The sequence below is a fragment of the Pholcus phalangioides genome, unplaced genomic scaffold (assembly GCF_987345545.1).
Source record: "Pholcus phalangioides strain wild (caught in Gottingen) unplaced genomic scaffold, Ppha-v1.0 ptg000010l_1, whole genome shotgun sequence".
Lineage (NCBI taxonomy): Eukaryota > Metazoa > Arthropoda > Arachnida > Araneae > Pholcidae > Pholcus > Pholcus phalangioides.
Genome location: NW_028301603.1, coordinates 13,402,278 through 13,422,873, shown reverse-complemented (window position 1 = coordinate 13,422,873; position 20,596 = coordinate 13,402,278). Strand labels below are relative to the sequence as shown.

Genomic DNA, 20,596 nt, shown 5'->3' with positions numbered 1-20,596 from the left:
ACAAAAATTCTATTAATTTCGACGGCTATTAGTGCGTGCGTGTGTGGGGGGGGAAAACCAAAAACACTCATATTATTGAAGAAATATATGTTTGAAAGTGGAGGAAAAAAATAAAAATAATTCCAGTAACCTCAAAAGGGCGAATTTACCGAAACATAGGAGGACGCTTGAAATTGCATCAAAATGTACATACATATCCTCCAAAAGGAGGATGGTTAGCAACCCTACGTGAGACCATATAACCAGTATGTTTGGCCGCACACACACATCCTGACATCTTTCACGAAATTTTCCTGTTTTCAGTGAAGCTAAAAAGGAGTTCATCCAATACCACCTACCCCAGTAGCACAACGATATAGTACAATATCTGGACCATATTGTTATATATCGAAATGTCAGAGGAATATCAGATGTCATAACTATGATATAGAACGATCTCGTCTTATATGGTGCAAATTATTTATGATGTTAATTGATCAAGTCTTTAATTTTTCAGCCGAATATGTATTTGATTCCATGTGAATAATCTCTACTTTGAAGGACAGCAACTTGGGACAATAAATTATTTTAATATAGTTTGAAAAACATAGATCTATATCGTGCACCTGACAAAGATCTATATCAGATTCTCGATATAGACCTGATATAGATCTATCAAAGAAGACATAGCTCTATATCCTGAACATGACATACATCTATATCGTGAACCTGACAAAGATATATATCGGATACACAATATGCTGATATATCAACATATTGTGTGCCTTTAAATAAAAATATTGCCTTCAAATAAAAATTTGGAGAAAATTTAAAGTCGAGCGTACAATTTTTTGTTTGAATTGAAATTAAAAACGTTTGAATGAATAATTTTTATATGAAATTTTGATTTTAATAGGATTGATTATGTTGATATATCAAAATCATTTCGTCAATTATAATTGAATCCTTACTGTGTATGTTTTACATCGTAGATGTTGGTATTTTAGGAGGAGCAAGAACTTATCCACCGTAACTTTAATTGAAACTTTATAATTGCACATATTTTTTAATTAAAAAAAATTGCTCTTGCTTTTGTTGTGTGTTTTTCTTAAAATTATTTATTTTTTTCCTTTGATGTTTTCATTTTTTACCATATTTTTCACAAATTATTTATTCTGTATTTTTTGTTTTATTAGCATAAATTAATAATTTTAAATAATTAATATACTACACAATACATTAATTTGTTTCTTGTGTTATATATAATTTTTCAATTATCTGCCTCAAAATGATAAATATGTCTCACAATTTCTATTTTGTAACTTTTGCGCATACATGAAAATGAATGAATTTGATAAAAAAATTAGTTACTTGTAAATTACTGTTATAATAACAATTGGTAACCAGTGCTGTAGTGGTGGGTTGGTAAGATACGGGGTTAGAGATGGGAAGAGTTCAGGTTACATGGGTTCAAACCTACCCACCTCCAAATAATTACACTTCTTTTTTTAAAAATTTCTTCCGAAATGGCGCCATCTATCGTCCAAAATTTGAATTATTTGAATATATCACATTCACGATATAGATCTATTTATCTCCGACTATGCCTTTTTTAGCCAGAACGATATCGTGGCCCGATATAGATCTATATTGGAAACTGAAATTTTACGATATAGATCTATATCTTTGTGCTACTTGGGTATATAGAACAAAGCCTCCACACGGAGCTCGTGACGTCACTGAAGGTCATTTCACCTATTGCCATTGGATAGGTGACATCAACCAACACCACCTATAGAACAAGGCCTCCGTACGAAGCTTGTGACGTCAATGAAGCAGGTTAGTAACCCTATTTTTTCCGTATAGCTGGCCGACGCATGAGATAACTTTACCTTTTTTTGTAGTACATCCAATTGCAATATTAGGAATGGCCTTCTTCACTGACGTCACAAGCTTCGTGCGGAGCCCTTGTTCTACAGGTGGTGTTGGTTGGACCCCACCGTCGCGACAGTGGTGGTCGGCTGAAGTTGGTTTTTCTGTGGTTCCCAACTTCGAGGCGCAAATGCGAGCCGATCTCCCCGTTAAAAAGTCTCGCCACAGTCCTACAAACAGTACAAATATTCAGTCACTACACATCACTCACTTCACTTCTGAGATATAGATGGCAGCACTGAAAAATCATACTCAACACTAGATACGCACTCAGACTGTTAGGTACATCCACACTTACATTTCTGGCACAACTCACTAGGTAGTAAATTGCCTATGGCGATAGACCTGAGTTGTGCTCAACAAAAAAAAGTTTCAATGTTTTAAGCAATAAGTTTGTAATTTTCTTTAACAATTGGTGACTTTTCTTTTTTGGCAACATTCCAGTGATATTAAGAAGATACCAATGAATAAGGCAAATACACGACCTTCTATGTTTTAGACGGCAACGGGTCTATCGTCATGAATACTTTTAACATCTTTTCACAGCTACGAAGGAAGCGTGAGCGCCTGCTGATCGTGTATTTGCCTTATTCGTTGGTGTCTTCTTAATATTCTTGGGCAAAGTTGATCAACTCTTCTATTCCAGTGATATGTCCCATATTTTCCTCGAACTAATGTCAGCCGATTACATGATTTTTTGAACAGAAATGTGAGCCGTTTCCAACTGATCTAATTGGAAATCCTAACAAATGTACTTGTTGTACCTCACTGCTCAATATTTCTCAGAAAAATGGTACTGGTCATTCATCAGCATGACCATTGGTGTGCTTTCATAAATTGGTAGGATTTGAAGCAAACCCCCCCCCCCCCCGCCCGAAATAGTGATCCCCTTTCTGAATGAAATTTCTGGCTATGGGCCTGTTTACTACTACCACATACTTACAATCATCAAATTATTTATCATAACATGTAATCGATTTAATGGAATCAAACCAAAATATGTAAGCAGAAATATTTATTTTCATTTCCGTGGGAAAAAAATATGCATAACAATGTCGCATAAAATATATATGGAATGCGTCAAATTTGATATTTAGTCACATTGAATATAAAAAAAAGACAAGGTACAAAAGTTTCCGTGCTATGTAATGCTGTTGGTGGAGATGGTCATAATTTGAATGGAGAGACAACCAGAATCGGTGCATTCTTCTTTTAGGCACATTGTTCGAGGGGAAACAAAAACACACAAGAAAGAAGCAAACTAAATACCGCAAAAGAAATCATGCTCCAGCAAGATCCTGAAACACACAAATTAGTAAATGAATGAAATTGATATACAGTAGTTAATTTATATATAAATTACAGTCAGTAGACTCTTGCTAATGTGCCGCATATCAGACCAGGGTGTGCCGGATTACCAACATCACTGGAAGTTGATTGAAATAGCCCATTTGTGATGAAAAACTTCTGCGCACAGACATGCAGTTACACGTTTCCCTCTTCTGCCGCTTGAAGAAAACCAGGCAGAAAAATGGCAGATTACTAGATAGGCCGGACTAGCGTATGGCCAGATTATCAAGATTCTACTACACTATGAAAATATTTATAGTCCAGCATCAAATCATGTGAATCCTGGGTGCATAATTTGATTTACATTCAATAAAATACAGTGGAACTTCAGTTTATGACAGTGTTTCTCAAAGTGTGCACCACCAACCTTTATCAGGAGAGACTTGCAAGTGGTTTTCGGGCTTTTAGGCCATGGTCTAAGGCATTTTCTTCCTAATGTACGAGGAAAATTCCCTAGACCAGTGATTCCCAACATGGGCGATGGAATGTTCCAGGGGGCGGTAAAAGCTATGGGTATAACATAGGATCCTATGGGTTAGATTACATTGGGAGGGCGATGGAAGAAAAAATTTCTGAAGGGGGCGATGGGACAAGAAAAGGTTGGGAAACTATGGCTTAGACCATGACTTAATAGCCCAGAAACCGCTAGGAAGTCATTGAATGCCGGCCATGAAAAAGCCTCAGGCAATACCTAATCGGGAGCATCATGATGAGCTGGAGATATTCATTTGTGTGCCTATTTATACTTTTAAGTATTTATTTTACAAGTATGAAAACATCTACTAACCTCATCTAGGGAGCCACATATGCATAGGTGCAGAACCTATGGGCTGATGCCATTTCAGCCTCCCCCCCCCCCAATAAATTTTGTAAGATATCCTCCATAATTTCTGAAAAGACAATGCAATGCACTTTCCCAATCCTGCATACACACTTGAGCCCTTTGTATATACGGGATGACCAGCAAACTTCAACCCCCCCTCCCCCAATTTTTTTTTTCATGTCATTGACTCTGCATAGATGAACCATGATTTGGACAAGGGAGCTGCGATTGACAAGTTTTCTTTATTTTAAAAACCACTGGTTTACAAGCATAATACATTCCAAGGATCTGCTTGTAATCCGAAACACTCGCCCATTGAATCAAATTTCTATATAGGAAATATTCTGACTTGTTTCACATTGGAGGCTCCAGTATTTCCGAAACAATAGAGGTCTGGGTATTAAACCGAATCATTGTCACAAGCTTCCACATTAAACATAAGATCAGGGCTGGACAAATTTCCCAGGCGCCAAAAAAACAATTGTTACCCCAAGAAAAAATTGTAAAATAATGCTTCTTTTGATTTTTTTTCAGGGCATACCAACCCTCTTTCCATGGTGGCAGATACGCTGCTATAAATTCCGCTCTCAGCCTGCAATTTAGTAACCATGCAAAGAAAATTTTAGGCGCCAATAGGGCTGGCTATTGTTCGAGGCATATGAAAATTCTTACCAGGCACATACTTTTGTTTTTCAACCACATGTCCAACGCAGGTGGAAAAAAACCCTAAAAAATTAAAACACTTTTCATGTTTCGATTATCAACGCCGAGTAAGGTCAGTCATTTTATGACTCTGTATCGTTCCAATTTTAGTATATGTACTGCCGAAGCTAGTACGCTGATGATGGTGCCCGAGTGGCATGGTGGTAAGATGCTCGTCTACCATCGTGAAGGTTGTTGTCAGGGTCCCGGGTTCGAACCCAAGGGAGGAAATAGATAAGTTATTTTCCCTAACAAACTCGAGGCGACCACCGATAGACAGTGCCTTCACTTCCAACCCATCTCACTAATGGCCGTAAATTGCAATATAGCGATATGGCCAGAGTTGGTGTTAGGTGAAGTAGTCATTTTATGACTCACTACAACAACGGTGTGGTGCACAATAAGTTGAATAGCATTTTTATAAACATATATACAAATAGAGCATGTTCATATAGCTTACTAGGGGGGAGAATAATGTATATGACATGTGAAATGGGCACATCATTTGAATCCTTTTCAATTCGAGTTATATAGTCGAATCCTGTTTTAACGAATACTGTTATAGCAAAAATCTCATTTCAATGAACACTTTTCTAATCCCCTAGATAAGTTTACACATTAATCCAGAAATCTGGAATTCTTTTATAATGAAATTTTGTTATAAAACGAAGTGATTTCTCTGGTCTCTGAGTTTGTTATAACAGGATTCAACTGTATTTCAATAACTGGTTGAAAAGAAAAAGGCTTGAATAAGAACTTCCAGGACATGCTGAGTAATATGGTTTGTTGATAGTACCTTTTACATAATTGTTATTTAGGAGCTACTAGCTATTGTTGTTTAATTTCCCGCTAGGACTTCGTTAAGCAATTGAGACAGCGCGACATGCCAAGATCTGGTTAGGAGGAGACGGTCCTGGGTACATAAATCAGCTACCAGAAACGGATCAGGTGTGTCCGGTGTCTGGGAACAAATTTCACCCTTTAAACTATCCTTCATCATTACAAGTGAGTGCCAAAATGTGTGCTCGCCCACACTAACCAAGCATCTAGTCACGGTCCTGTTAATTTATCTACAGCACTGTTTATTTTGGTATCCTAAAATTAGGGCTTGCGGTGCTAATGTAGAACACAACAGAAATGACTTGGTGAGAGAAACTCATTTCAATGATTAGAAAAAAGATGGTGTACCAGCAACCCCCCAAACAGTTCTTTACTCCCACCCATGATCAACTAGACTATACATGCTCAACCTATGATTCATGGGCCAGACGTGGCCCTCGGAGTCATCTAATGTGGCCTGTGATCCCAAACCTAATTTTGTAAGAATGAACTAGGTGGCACATTCTGAGATCACTCCAAATAAACCTGCAGCACATTCTCAGATCACTTCTAATGAACCTGTAGCACATTTACAGATGATCTGAGTGACCTGGGGTGCTACCATAGGTCAATTAAGTGGCTCTTTTCCCATCTGTTACCTTCAATATAACCATCTAGCATTTGCACCCACAAAAAGAAAGCATACATAATCCCACTCTCCAGAGAGTTCGGGGGCAGGGAATTGCCTTGAAAATCAGCTTAAAAGTTATTTTCTCACAGCGATATGCATTTTTTGGTTTTTTTTCCGATTCCATGTTTAAAGTGGCCGTTCTTCGGATGTTACTTGTAATGTCTATGGGATGTATTCAGATCCAACAAAATGTGTTCGTTGTTTGGAGGTGGTTTTAGAGAAGGTTTTACTGTAGTAAATTCTGTAATATTTATGAGTATTTTTTGGCATGTAAAATAATGATTCTGGCACATATTATATAGTCACATGCCAGACAGGACATGTTAATTTTTGAATATTTGTCCAGCCCTGGGCGCCACTGCAAATTTTTTTAGTTGCCATGGTGAACTTCGCCTGGGTTTAGTCCAGCCCTGCATCAGACTAAACTCTGCATTCAAGTAAGAAATACAAAACTTACAACCACCACCATCGGTGTCAGAGTATCGCACATCCTTTGCTCTCTTTGAATGGATTCTCAGACTGAGAAATTCCGTAGACAAGCACATCGCTCTTCTGGTGCTCCAAGCAGTAAGAAATGAGACTGTGGAGAAGGAAAGAAAAAATAGAACTTATTTAGTCTACGATTTGGAGGTGAATATGTAATGAGAATCACTCGTTAACTAGAGAGATTATCACATTTATAATAATGGCGGGGGAGGGCACATTTTTATGTACTTCATATAATATAAAACGGAATATATTCCTGAAAATATTCGAACTTTCGTTCCCCCAAAGCAAAATATGCCGAAGACTGTGACATATGTCACAGAGTGCAATGTCAACAATCAGTGCTTCTGCCGAACAATCTGGAAGAATTTTAAGAAATGTTTAGAAAACACTATTATCGGAATATTTACCACAGGGCCGGCCCGTCATTTAGGGGGTCAGGAGGGGCCATTGCCCCCCCTCCACAGCTCTTGAAAATACACTGAATGAATGAATGAACGCCAGAGGTTCTGTCACCGGACTTATCCAGCTGCGAAGATCTCTTCCAGCCCAGCTTCGTGGCAGAGTCTGGAACAAAGTGAGTGCACCTAACAGTCTGAGGATATAGCTAGAGTTGTGCCTGATATTTCAGTGCTGCCATCTATACTTGAATTTGTGAGTGAAGTGTAATGATTGAATATTTGTAACGTTGAAGGTCTGTTGCTCTCTGTGGCGAGACTTTTTGACGGGGAGATCCGCTCGGGAACAGCTGTCGTATGGTCCGCCACTTGGCGATTTTTGGCGCCAAACATGTCTGATGGACCGACAAAGAGTCGCCAAAAAAAAATCATCAGCATGCAAAACGTAATAGAAATCACCAAGCATAAAAATAGAGAAAAATATCAGTTAAAAAAAATTATACCTGGACCATTTTTTTATTAATAAACAGATCGGGGCATAAGGAATTCTGGGCATGTTGAATAAATAAATATTCTATGCATTAAAACTAAAGCCTGGACCCTTTTTTTAATAATAAATAGATCCGGGCATGAAAAATTCTATAGGTTCATTTTAAATAATAAACCGATAAGACAGAAGGCATGGCAATGGATGAATAAGTAATAAATACAATGAAATAATAAAACGGTATGATACAACCTGAGTAGTAGATAGTAATCCAAATGACGTGAGCTACAGAAGGGAGGAATAATAATCCAAGAGACGCGCTGGAAATGGAACAACAGCTGTTTTGAAAAAGCGCGGTGAACAAAAGAAAAGTCCTGTTTGGCGAAGTCAGCGCCACCTGGTATCACCAGCAAAAACTGTAAAGATGTTAAAAAATATGGCAACCCAGAGCCCCATTATGATGGTCTTGGCGACTTATCGTGAGGAAAAAGTCACCAAAGTCGTGGCGGACCATACTGCATCTGTTCCCACTTATTTCCTAATCGCCATGGTACGAGGCATTTGTCAAGCCTTACTATAAGCCAGGGGTGAATTAGTGATTTCACATGCACATCCAAAGGGAGCTCGAGCCCATTTAAAGATCCAAATGCAATCTCATCTATGGATTTTTACAACAAAAAAAACCGAAATCAACAGGCATTGCTTAATGAATAATGAGAGGCTTTAATTATAAACTTCAATTATTACAAACCGATTGGACATGGGAGCATTTTCAAGAATCAAATAGCCATGATAACTTACAAACCGGAAAACAAGTGGGAAAAAAAAATGTGTTATAAACGAACAGGGGTATCTCGTTTTGCAGATGAACGAGTACATCGACGTTAGTATCTACTGTATTTTGAAATTGATACTCACTCCTCGCAAGCTTGTGACACGCGGATGCGTTGCATGTTAGCCTCTTGCCTCAGCTGCATAACTTGGATACGGAGAGCCTGAACTTGCGACATTCCTGTATATAGCGTTTATCAAAAGATAACCTACCTAAACCTAAAACACACGTAAATCACGTAAATAACAACGGCCAGAACCACACCCATAGTAGATATTCGTTGTATGCTGAAGTTTACTTCACTTTGAAAAATATTATTATTTAATAATTATATGATTTTTAATAGAATCAATAAAATCCATTCGACTAATATTTCGAGTTTTTCTGTTATTTCATAATTGTTTTAGAGTTCTGGTACTTCAAAAAGAACTGGACATCAGAAAAAATGTTTTGAATTCGTCTTACATTCGTGGTCACGACCAAAGCTGCATTAAAGCGGCTTTGGTTACGACCGACCGCACCATAACGTAGTCGAAAATGGATGGACGTGAGAGTAAAAATCCGATTTCTAAACTGAGGATTGGTCTCTGTGAATTGTTGAATGAGAATAACATCGATGTTATTCCTGGAGATATTCCCGTGAAGTTCGAGAAGCATGGCGATCTTGCTCTACTGCCATCGCATTGCCTCAGGGACCGTGTATGGGAGAGCCTTGGTAATTGATAGGCTTATATACGCTATAATCATGAAAATTCCATTCGTACATTTAATTTGGATTTTTTGCAATGAAATTATATGATTTCTTTGCATTTTTTCAATGAAAATATATGATTTCATTTAATAGTTCATTTCTTTGTATATTTGTAACACTTGTTTCCTTTTTTGAGGATTGAAATATTGCATTTGATGTATACACTGTCGACACAACTCATGGCACAACACTTCCGACTCAATTGCCCATGGCGATAGACCTGAGTTGTGCTAGGATTTAAAAAAGTCTATGGGTGGGGGGGGCAGTTTGAAGGTTATATGTGGCAATTGTAGTCCAAATCGCTGTAAATATGAAATTTGGTTGGTGTTATATTTTGTGATATAAGACTCACTAAAATTTGAATGTTTTTACTTTATTCCTGAATTTAATAAAGAAAACAAATTAGGTCATTGCCAATTTGGCAAATTTTTTGGTGATGATTATGGCAACTCGAGTGACGCGCAGCTGACTCTAATTACAATACTACAGTGAAACCTTGCAGCAGCAACAATACTCGATATAACGATAAATCTCGCTACAACGATATATTTCCAAGTCTTGTTTGGAAACGTCTACATCATAATGTTATACTGCTGCCTCTCGATACAACAATACTTTTTCTTTGTCTGCAGAATATTGTTCTATCGAGGTTTCACTGTATTTTGGATGAGACGGATGATATTGAATTGTTCATCGTATTAAAAAATTTAAACATCAATCCTTTTGTGTTCTTTAAGTCGTGTACTATCAGAGTACTGTCAGAGCAGTTTAGAGGAGTTGTCTCCCGAAACACTAATGTTGTGAGACAGGGGGATGGGAAATCATCAATTTGGAAGAAGCCTTGCATACAGAATGGAGTGTTTGAGTTATAAATTAATATTTTAATGTCATATTTGCCATGTTTTTTGCAGGTAGTCAACTGTGGGATGTAGTAGCAGCATCTCTGGGTTGCCGCAGAGTTGCTAGAAAACACAGGATCAAAAACGATGAATTCAGGAGTCCAACTACAGAGCTTCTCAAGGGTACGGACACATGGGTGACTCGTGTGGATAATGGCATAAAGTAAGAAGATATTCATGGATTCTTGTATGTTAATATCAGTTTCAGTTTTGTCTTTCCAAAAAGATGTGCTGCAACAACCTTCAGGGTTGCGTTTCTTTTCCTGAGTAATCTTAAAAGAGAAAGAATTTCAAAAATAATATAATCAGGGCCGGTTTTGGACATTTTTCAAGTGTGAGCAAAAAAAATTTTTTTTTTTTTTTGAGTGAATTCACTCTTCAATCCCTCCCCATCTTCCCAAAAATTGCCTTTCCACCATCTCCCCCCCCCCCCCTTCAGATGACACCTTGTGTTGCAACAAAGTTTGCAGGATTTGAGGTTTGGCCCTGATTATAATATAAATGGGTTCAGAGATAATGCAGTCATGCGCAATTAGAGTCATATCGTGCAACCATGACGTCCAAGACAGAGGTGAGGCTCGATTGTTAGAAAAGAAATTGGTTACAATGCCTGCGGTATGTACTGGGCAGTAGCATTGTTTCGTTCGAAAAAATATGGTTTGGTCGCAGTTGCAAGATTTCACAAATGTATCGCAGACTATTCTTGTCAGAAAGACGAATATTGAAGTTTGTAGCCCACATTATTAAAGTTTGAAGGCAAGGAAATTTTTAAAGAAACATGAGGTACATTGGAGAAAACAAATGTTCTGTATCTTCTTGGAATGAAGGTGATTGTGTAAGTTTTAATCTCAAGGTTTCTAAAATCTTCATAATCAAACTTTTAAAACCTCTCGTCATGACCAAGAGAGTATTCTAAGAATATTTTCTCGAACTAAAAGTTGTCATTGGGGCGGATTTTATTAAAAGTTGCTTTGCTTTTAAATGTTTCAGGCAACGTGAAAACTGATTTGTATTTCATGATATAAACAAAATTAGTAAAAAAAAGAATTCATTATTTAAAAGAAAAATGAATATTCCCGATTATTCTCAAATTTTTACATCCAGGAGAATATTCCCACCTCACATGTCTAAGGCTTTCTTTCGCTGGTATAAAGACTGACAAACGTATTCTCATCACATTGAAAAGAGACTATTTATCAGTGAAAAAAAAAAAATTGACAAATTAACAACCCAAGGTTTTTATTTGAGTAACAAGCGTGAACGTAAGAGCTATATTTAGGTGCCCCAGTCCTTCACATCAGTGTGTTGAACCTCCTTCGTTCATCACTTCCAAGCATGCATAATTGTACTAGAATTCTGTCCAACAAATACTATGATCTTGCATGGTATGATAAACTAATTTCTCTTAGAAGAGTTGATCCACTTTGCCCAAGAATATTTAGAAGACACCAATGAATAAGGCAAATACACAAAAAAACTAACACTTTAGACCATGAACTTGAAACCATCAGAGCAATTGCGATAGACAGGGGGGTTCAACACCAAGATTGTTGACGAATTAAGTAGAAAATTCTTGAAACCGGCACGAGGAACCACTCTAGAAAATATTACAGAGAGACCACTCAAGAGAAAGTGTAGTCATACCCTACAATCCAATACTCTCACTGAAGATCAAACCGATTCTTAAAAAGTTTAATCTAACAACCATAGATGTGCCCACTAAAAACTTTGGTTTCATGCCCCCTAAAGATGCTATACCGCAGAATAAACAATGGGGCATTTATTACATTCCATGTGGTGATTGCTCTCTTGGTTATATAGGACAGACAAGGAGACCCATAAAAGCAAGATTAAATGAACACGCTCGTTGTGTTAAGAATCAGGAATGTGAAAAATCGACCATCGCCGTTCACTGTTGGCAAGAAGGCCACAAATTCAAATTTCAAGAAGCGAGAGTTTTTCACAAAGTCAAGTCCACAGTTGATCTAGATTTCTACGAAGGCACATATATTCGGGCCTTCAAAAATATACTCGTGAACGATAATAAATCTACACCCCCGATCGCAACACCATGGCTTAAATTCATTTTGAGCGGGAATTACAATAAAATTCAAATGGACCAATCGGATAGCACTATTCCGCAAAGGTCCAATCAGGACGCTGCATTAGTATCTTACGCAGGCTCACAGCTTCATTCTGACCACGACGTTTGAAGTGAACAGACGTACTTCTTCCGCTGAGCAACCGAGCGTGAAGATTTGGTATTCAACCCAAATGGGAAACTCGGTCAGCGAAACTAGTGGTTAAATTTTTCCTCTGAAGACGGCACCCATTGGTGTTGAAATGCATTAGGACTTTTATTTTTTTTTTTTTTTTTTGTGTATTTGCCTTATTTGTTGGTGTTAATTCTTCTAAATAATTTCTCTTAGTCATATAGTGTGCTGCACATGTTTATGTGTGTTTCTTTTATAGATCTTTCTCGAGTTTATTTGGCAGTCTCGTCTAAAAAATGATGTGCGATATAATTACTTTTGTTTATTCCAATTCTGAAATGCTCACAGTATTCTGTAAATATTTTTCCCCATGTTTCCAGGATGACCTTTGACATTACAAAATGCATGTTTAGTTCAGGAAACATTTCAGAGAAATTGCGAATCTCCAGATTCGATTGTTCTGGGGAAACAGTGCTAGACATGTATGCAGGTACTCTTTTTGTTTTATCCTTATTTTTCAAGTCTTTTTATTATTCTATTTGACATGAATGTCGCTCTCCACTTGTTAATACAAGAATTACAGAAGACTGGATGTTGTGAAGATATTTGTTATTATCGAGGGACCCGGGTTTGACTCCCGGTAGAGGCAGAGATGAGTTTTTACCTTCCTTAAAAAATTAACATCTCAAGTAACAAATATCTTCACAACATCCAGTCTTCTGTAATTCTTGTATTATTCTATTTTTTCACTTATCTTATTTATCATAATTATTGTCAGGCCTTGGTATAATGTCAACTCTGGGGGAATGATTCAAAATGACTTCATAAGTAGAGTGGCTTGATGATAACGAATGAGTCCAATTAGCTAATTGTGCTAGAGTGACCTTTGAATCTGGAGCTTTATCTAATTTTGAAGCTGTTAATAATCTTTAAATGAAAAAATCTTTTAATAATTGAAGCTGTTAATTTCACCCTTAAATCTGTTTTATAGTGTTCCTTCCGTGTTTTAAAAAACTTATTTATTTTTAAATTTTGGGCAGAGTCTGGAACGAATCAAACGATTTTCCTTAGAAACTATGGGAAATCATGTTTTTGGCTTACGATGATCTTGGATAACGGACATGATTCTGGAACAATTCATCTCCATTATTTGCTTAAAAGCATTCTGGACCAAATTTCCCAAAAGTTAATTCTAAAAATACCTGAAATAACATGAAAAATTTGAAAAGTTTTATGAGTGGGTGTGATAACACACTCAAGTTCTGTATGAGAAACAGATTTTTATGTTTGCAGCAATTATTTTCATAGAATCAAAACATAATGTGAGTATATTTTCATGGAATCAAACATAATTGAACGTTGTTATATTATTATTGTTTTCTTTCTTTTTTTTTTTCCTAAGAGAGGATTTAATAGCAGTTGGGTATTTTTTTACGGCCCCGGCAATAATCTATGAAACAAATTGTTTCTCAGTTTCATCTTTTGTGAGAATGTTATTGTCATCCTGGGTGAGTTTGACACCTCTTTCTACAACGTCATTCACAACAAATGTCTTCTCATGTCAAATCCACTTTTCTTTCCAGAATCATCTTTCCATGACGAAACAATGAACCATGTTGAAGGGTCATTGTCAAGGAAATTGGTGCTGATAGAAAATCTTGTGAGGAATTTTTTTGCACCAGGAGTTTCAAAAGACAAAAATTTGACATCTGTGAAGGAAGAAAAATCATTTTCGTGCCAGAATGTACCTTTTCTGTTGATTTTTTTCGTTTCCCTCCTCTTGAGCCAGATTTGTCTTAACCGCTGTTGAAACGTTTAATAATGATAGAGCCACAGTTTTAGAAACTAAGTACCACACAGAGATGGTTGGGAAAAAAATGTTGCAGTATCCTTACTAATTTCTGGATCAGTATCCTGATTATTTATCAGTTGACACATGAATAAAAAACTGATAAGGTGCTTTAACTCACTTAATTTGTGTATCACAATAACATTCTCACAAAAGCCGTATATGTAATAAAAGTGCTCACAGAAATCATTTTCTATTACCCTTTAACTCTTTAATGCTCAGATATTTCTTCTCAGAGTGGACTCGTTCATAAGTTTTGACTACCTTCTTTCTCTTCACCCTCTTGTGGGACTTGTATCTGTCTTTCTAGTTCCCGCTTTTGGAGAAAGCTTTCATCTTCTTCCCGACGTTAACAGAAGCCTACAAAACATACCTATACTCCCTATCTGGGTAATCTTCTGGTGTTCAAGAATTGAAAGACATGGGAAATCTTTTAATTCTCTTAGTCACTTTCGACCGTGTTTGGGAAACTTTTCTTTTTTACACATAACTGTCATTGTATTACCTTAATAATATAGATCGAATTCAGTCAGAATTATTTCTGTCTGAAAACTCTTCTTTTTTTTTTTTTAGAGCCTTGCTGTACAGTTGAGCACGTTGAACATTGTCAGAACGTGTATGCGCGATATCAGAGGAAGCAATTTCTTCCAGTAAAGTGTGTCTTCGGCTGTCCCGTTTGGCAACTTATCGCCATATGTGTAATATATACTATGAGAAGCTGTATTATTGCTAACTTGATGCAGCTGAACCGTATTTAAATTAAAAATCACAAGGGTTAAATCAAAAAAAATTTTTTTTTTAGTGAATCAATAAATATTTATTTTACAGGGATGGCCCCTGTCTCGCCACGTTCACTGTTTGGAAACAACTCCCTAGCCCGTGCATCTAGCAATTGGTGATGAAATATAATATAATGAATCATTTAACCTGTGCAACAGTGTAAAAAATTAATTATAATAAAAAAAAATTGAATGTATTAAAATTAAAAAATATTAAATATAAATTCAAGATCTCACACACATTAAAAATTGAAGATGGTAATAAAAAAAATTTCACCTAAGCTTGAGGGAATCGAACCTACAACCTTCGCTATGCATGTCCCATTTTCTAATCCCTGTACTAAATTGTGGATGTGATTTTTTTTTTTTTTTTTTTTTTTTTTTTTTTTTTTTTTTTTTGTAGAATTAAGTATATCTATTATTAAATGTTGCCAGGAAATATGTTGGTGCCAACCAACAGTCACCAGAAAAGCTAGCGCCAATCACGGCATGTGTGTTCTGACAATGTTCACACACAGGCAGCGAGACCCTTTATTATCATTTGTGTGTGCGTGCGTGTGTCCCCTTCACGCTGCTCTCTAAACTTTGTTTCACTGCTTGACATTGTTGATGTGACAAATATCGCACACACATTTTTTTTTCCAAATGTTCGTCTCTCAATTTGGGATTCCCTCTTTCTTAATTTTCGATCGAAAAATAACAATAACAATACTAACACTCACTGTGTAAATAGTCTATAAGGTTTTCGCGGCCATCATTTGATAAAAATTGTTTTTTCGGGTTCGAAGACCGTCGTCCGTTTGAGTTTGTTCTCAACGTTTCCCCAACACTAGTGGTTGGCATCATCAGGAGAATTGATAAACTGGATCAAACTCACTGTGTAGCCTACGTGTATTATGTTTTTTTTTTTCTTTCCCATGCTTGCATTGCTTATAAATTTTCATTATTCTCCAGGAATTGGATATTTTGCTATACCCTACCTTGTCCATGCCAAAGCCAGTTTCGTTCATGCTTGTGAATGGAACCCACATGCTGTTGAAGCTCTAAAAAAGAACCTGGAACTGAACAAAGTTTCCGACCGTTGTGTCATCCATGAGGGAGACAACCGGAAGGTGAAATTTAGCTTCATATTTCTAACAAGTTTTTTATTATGACCAAAAGGATACAAAAATTCAGATTTTTTATTGTAAATTTATAGTTCTGAGTAACTTTGTACTTGGTCATAAGCAAATGCAGGGTCTTCAGACTGGGAGGGGACTAATCATTGAGTTCACTCCTTTTGGCCCTTCCCATATTTGCCTCTATACTCTGTTCATAGTAAAGGGAATGGTAAAAGGGAACTGTGTCACTTGTTTTTACGGGAACATAAATGTTAACCAATATACAGTAGAGCCTTGATAATACAAGATGTATGGGACCGAGGACGCCTCAGATTATCGAAAAACTCAAATTATCAAGCAGAGATGAGAGATGATTGAGAAGAGTTGGGTATGTGGAATCGATTGGAGGGCATTCAAGTATTACGTAAGCAAATTTTTAGCCATTTTTGACCCCCTTCCCCCCCCCCCCCCCTGTCAGCAAAATTTCGTCATCAGCTCTGCCCCTATGAATCCTAACTCATATTTTCATAAAGGGTGGTTGATGACGTAAGCATTATCCAAACCCCCCCCCCTTGTCATCAAAAGTCAACAAATCGGAACCCCCCCCCCAATTGATGATAACGTAACACTTGAACGGCCCCTTGTGAACAATGTTGAGACACTGATAGTTTTCAACTGACTGCCTTTCCAATGATTTTACGTAAACAATTAGGGATGTGATTGTCCACCATTATTAAGAAAACAGTCGAACTCTTATCCCTCTGCAACTTCCCTGAAAGTTAAAATGGTCTACGTCCATTCAGGGGGGGGGGGTCTAATATTTATACCCATTACAGGGCTGGGGGCATCCTAGTCCCTTTCAAACTGAAATTGTGGTACAATACGTGCACAATACTCCTAAGAGGAAAAAAGAAGTTGGATTTTTGGAGAGAAAAAAAGAGGGTCTGAAGAAGGAAATTTGAAAACTTTTCATGCCTCAGATTATCCGGAAACTTGAACTATCTAGGCTATACTGTACTGATGTACTGACTACAGCTTTGATAGCATTAGTCACAACTAATTCTTGCAAAGCTGATTAAGTGGAAATCTAAATTTACCAAATATACTGCTGAAGATATAAAATATACGATATAAAATATACTAGTCAGACCCGCTTTTAATGAAGTCTGGAAAAAACAACAGAACTGTTCATTGTACGCAAACTTTGTTATATTCATACAAGCATAAAAAATCATGCATTTTGAGCAAAATGAAATATGATTTCAGTGCACACATTTTTCAATGATCTGAACATTCTTAAAATAAATAAAGAGTAAACTAATCAAGAGAGGTCAAAATGTTAATTAAAATCTTGCGTAATTAACTACATAAATGAAAATGTTCTTTTTCCCCTTCATTTGGACGTTGAATGTTTTGTGTTAAAATCAGTTTTGCTTAATAAACATGTTAAATGTAATTAATGTTTTTTCTCTTTCACCAAGAACCTGGTTACTGGAAATTTCATGCCTCATTTTTGAACCATTTAAAAATAATTCCTTCTATGAATCTCTCTGATTGTGTAAATTTTCACACCATTCGAAAACTTTCTCCTTCAATTTCTCTTTGCTTTTCAAATTTGTAGCAAACTTTGAGGAATCCTGAATCATTTTAATACTCTGCTTTCAAACAACTGTTTAGCTTCAATTTTTGAAGTTCACAAAAATTGACTCGTCAAACAATGTTCAAATCTTGCTAAAGATTGGTAAAGGTGTTTTGGACAAGTTAGGTTCTTGGGAATGTAACCTCAGTCCCTTTTCTTTCTGATAGTGCTTTCTGTGAACAAAACAGGATTTGACAGAGAAAAGTTTTAAAAGAAAGTGAAGCATGAGATGGAAGCGGATGTCACACAGTACTTAAAAATGCCCTACTAGAAAATTTTTCAGGGAAGTGAAGGGTGCATTGTCAGTTGTACCTACACATTGTAGAAAGGTAAATTTACCACTAACAATATTTAGATAAAAGTACAAAAAAAATTGTGTTTGAAAATTTGAAAATTGGTTAAAAATTTGTTATATGCATACTTTGCTGAAATTGGTGTTTGTTATAAGCAATCAAAAATAATATAATAATAATAATATAATAATATAAATAATATAATAATCATCGATGCAAAATAGCATAGATAGTCAATGCAAAAACAACGTGACATGGACAATTTTTATTGTATGTAAAAATATGTTATATCTATGTTGATATAGTGAGCCTGATTGTGTGATGATATTGAAAAAATAACCGTTTTTGATACTTTTGGAAATTCGAGTTTTTGAAATCCAAAATTGCTAATGCAGTCAACACTCACTTTTTCAAACTCAAACAGACTTGAACTTACATACTTGTTCCGAAAATTTTAATTTCATAAATGGGAAAAAATGTTCGAAGAAATATCATGTTGTTCTTGACCAGAGGATTAGTTCATAAAAGCATATCAGTTTGTAAAATCTAGTGGCGACTAGGGGGAGGGACCTGGGGGGAATCAATCAGTTACTATGAGCAATCCATTACTATAATAAGTGCTTTTTTTCATAATAATAGATTTGATCTAATACAATAGATAATCTGGGATGGATGGGATTAAGGTCACTTTGGGGGATTACTGAAAACTCAGATTATATATATCTGATAAATTATCTGAATATTAATTATCTGAAAAATAATAGATGTTATCTTTCTGAGGGTGGTAGGGGGGTGTCTTCAATGCATTTGTACTCACTCTTACATATTTTACGCTTAATTCAATGGCTTAGTTCATTAAGGTGAGGGCTGTCAAGACCAATGGCCTCTTTATAAGGGAGATAGACAAAGATTCTCATATACCTGGGGCTCGATATGAACGTTATTTCTTTACGCTATAAATTTACTATAGAGGGACTTGTGAAAATTTTTGTATAGGATCACGATCCTTATCAAGTAAACTCATTCAGAAATGGATTGAAATTCTAAGCATTGCAACATCAGCACTAATTTGAATTTTAAATTTGAAAGGGATTTTTTAGCTTTTTTTTTTCTATTTTTGTGACTTCATTTTTCATTTATGACATTTGACTAACAATGTTTGAAATGTATTGACTGCTGATCACATTATCCTGATTTTCATTATTAATAGGTGTGTCCATCTCAGATAGCGGACAGAATTAATCTCGGACTCATCCCCAGTAGTAAAGGCGGTTGGATAACCGCTTGCAGGGCACTGAAGGGAAGTGGTGGAGTTCTTCACGTTCATGGCGTTGTCACGTGTGGGCCGAACGTCCCCGAAGACAGATATGAAGATGTAAAGGACTTCCTTCCTGAAAACTGTACATATAGAACTGAGTGGAGGATATTCGCCAACGACTCCTGCATTTCATTTCGTAACATATTAATTCATATTCATGGATGCAACTGGACTCTTCAAGTGATGCATATAGAGAAAGTGAAATCTTATGCTCCGCATATGGATCACCTTGTGCTCGATATCAAATGTACACCAGTTGCTAGTGGACAAAGCATATCGCAGTCATAATTGAGTGTTTTTTCGCATTTTTGTTTTTGTGTTTCATCCAATCAATGCTATAAATGAAAATTTTCTATAAATTTTTGTGGACGTACAATCTCCTCAATTTTGAAAATCAAATTTTCACGTACGGATTATACACTGCAGCAGACTATACAATGATATATTTTTCTCAAAGTACCAAAATTTGTATCTGGGATTATATGTCTGCGCAGATTATACACAGGAAATCGACGTAATGTTAAGTTTGGAATTAATTAGTCCTGTCAACAAATTAAATTCAATTTTGAAACAAAATAACAGCCAGAGCATAATCAGGGAAAAAATGTGATGATGTATAATAATATTAATTTATTTGCTTGTGTGGCCAGACCCATGCAAGGATGGCATACAAAAAATAAAATAAACAAGTAATAAATTACAAATCATTAGAATACCAGTCATGGGACATAGAACACACACACACACTTCCATTTGAAAAATTCAGGAATTTCACAATATCATTGAAAAAATAAAACAGTTTTTCAATTTGATATCCAGAGAGGTGTGAAATTTTAAAAATTAGGTTTTGTCTGGTTGGATTGCGAAAAATACATGATTTTAACAAAACAGCTCTGCAAATTAAACAATGGGCATTAAAAAATAATATGAAATACGTCAATGGAATGACTAAAGTTATAGTTACAGTTAGGGCAATTATCGTCAGGACTTAGTATGACACATCTGCTTGGAACACGTAAAAAACCACTATCCATCCTAATCAAGCGTGTCCAGGATATGGGTATATCAAAAAACAGATAACTTTCCGATGCAATGCTGAAAAAAGTTTCATTATAGTGAGCTAGTTGATCTCAAAATTGATGAAAGATCGTTTTGAATTGTTAGGTCTATGTCTCTCTTGTGATAATGGCAGGAAAATATTTCTTGAGCTCCGCCAGTGCGACCTGCAGATCCCAAATGAACAGGAGTCCAATTGT

General features: G+C 36.2%; 2 protein-coding genes across 2 annotated transcripts; one reads left to right on the top strand and one right to left on the bottom strand.

Annotated features, from left to right (window-relative positions):
• Window positions 1–2,911: 2,911 nt before the first annotated feature.
• LOC149080959 (guanine nucleotide-binding protein G(I)/G(S)/G(O) subunit gamma-12-like) lies at window positions 2,912–8,769 on the bottom strand. The gene is made up of 3 exons (XM_089237673.1): window positions 8,586–8,769; window positions 6,754–6,876; window positions 2,912–3,209 (listed from the first exon to the last, which is right to left on the bottom strand). The coding sequence occupies exons 1-2, from the start codon at window positions 8,675–8,677 to the stop codon at window positions 6,771–6,773; spliced, it is 198 nt and encodes a 65-aa protein (XP_089093799.1). The 5' UTR covers window positions 8,678–8,769; the 3' UTR covers window positions 2,912–3,209; window positions 6,754–6,770.
• Window positions 8,770–8,996: 227 nt separating this feature from the next.
• LOC149080958 (tRNA wybutosine-synthesizing protein 2 homolog) lies at window positions 8,997–19,699 on the top strand. The gene is made up of 5 exons (XM_089237672.1): window positions 8,997–9,214; window positions 10,162–10,312; window positions 12,743–12,852; window positions 15,945–16,102; window positions 19,233–19,699. Exons 1-5 carry the CDS (start codon window positions 9,037–9,039, stop codon window positions 19,626–19,628), a joined length of 993 nt encoding a protein of 330 aa, XP_089093798.1. The 5' UTR covers window positions 8,997–9,036; the 3' UTR covers window positions 19,629–19,699.
• The last annotated feature ends 897 nt before the right edge of the window (window positions 19,700–20,596 follow it).

What these genes read in the sequence shown, in the direction of transcription:
- LOC149080959 (XM_089237673.1), bottom strand. Translation starts at nt 8,677, where the DNA reads ATGTCGCAAGTTCAGGCTCTCCGTATCCAAGTTATGCAGCTGAGGCAA. An exon ending in GTGTCACAAGCTTGCGAGGA is followed by an intron (nt 6,877 to 8,585) that starts GTGAGTATCAAT and finishes CCTTCTCCACAG; the next exon opens with TCTCATTTCTTACTGCTTGG.
- LOC149080958 (XM_089237672.1), top strand. Translation starts at nt 9,037, where the DNA reads ATGGATGGACGTGAGAGTAAAAATCCGATTTCTAAACTGAGGATTGGT. An exon ending in CCGTGTATGGGAGAGCCTTG is followed by an intron (nt 9,215 to 10,161) that starts GTAATTGATAGG and finishes TGTTTTTTGCAG; the next exon opens with GTAGTCAACTGTGGGATGTA. An exon ending in ATGAGGGAGACAACCGGAAG is followed by an intron (nt 16,103 to 19,232) that starts GTGAAATTTAGC and finishes CATTATTAATAG; the next exon opens with GTGTGTCCATCTCAGATAGC.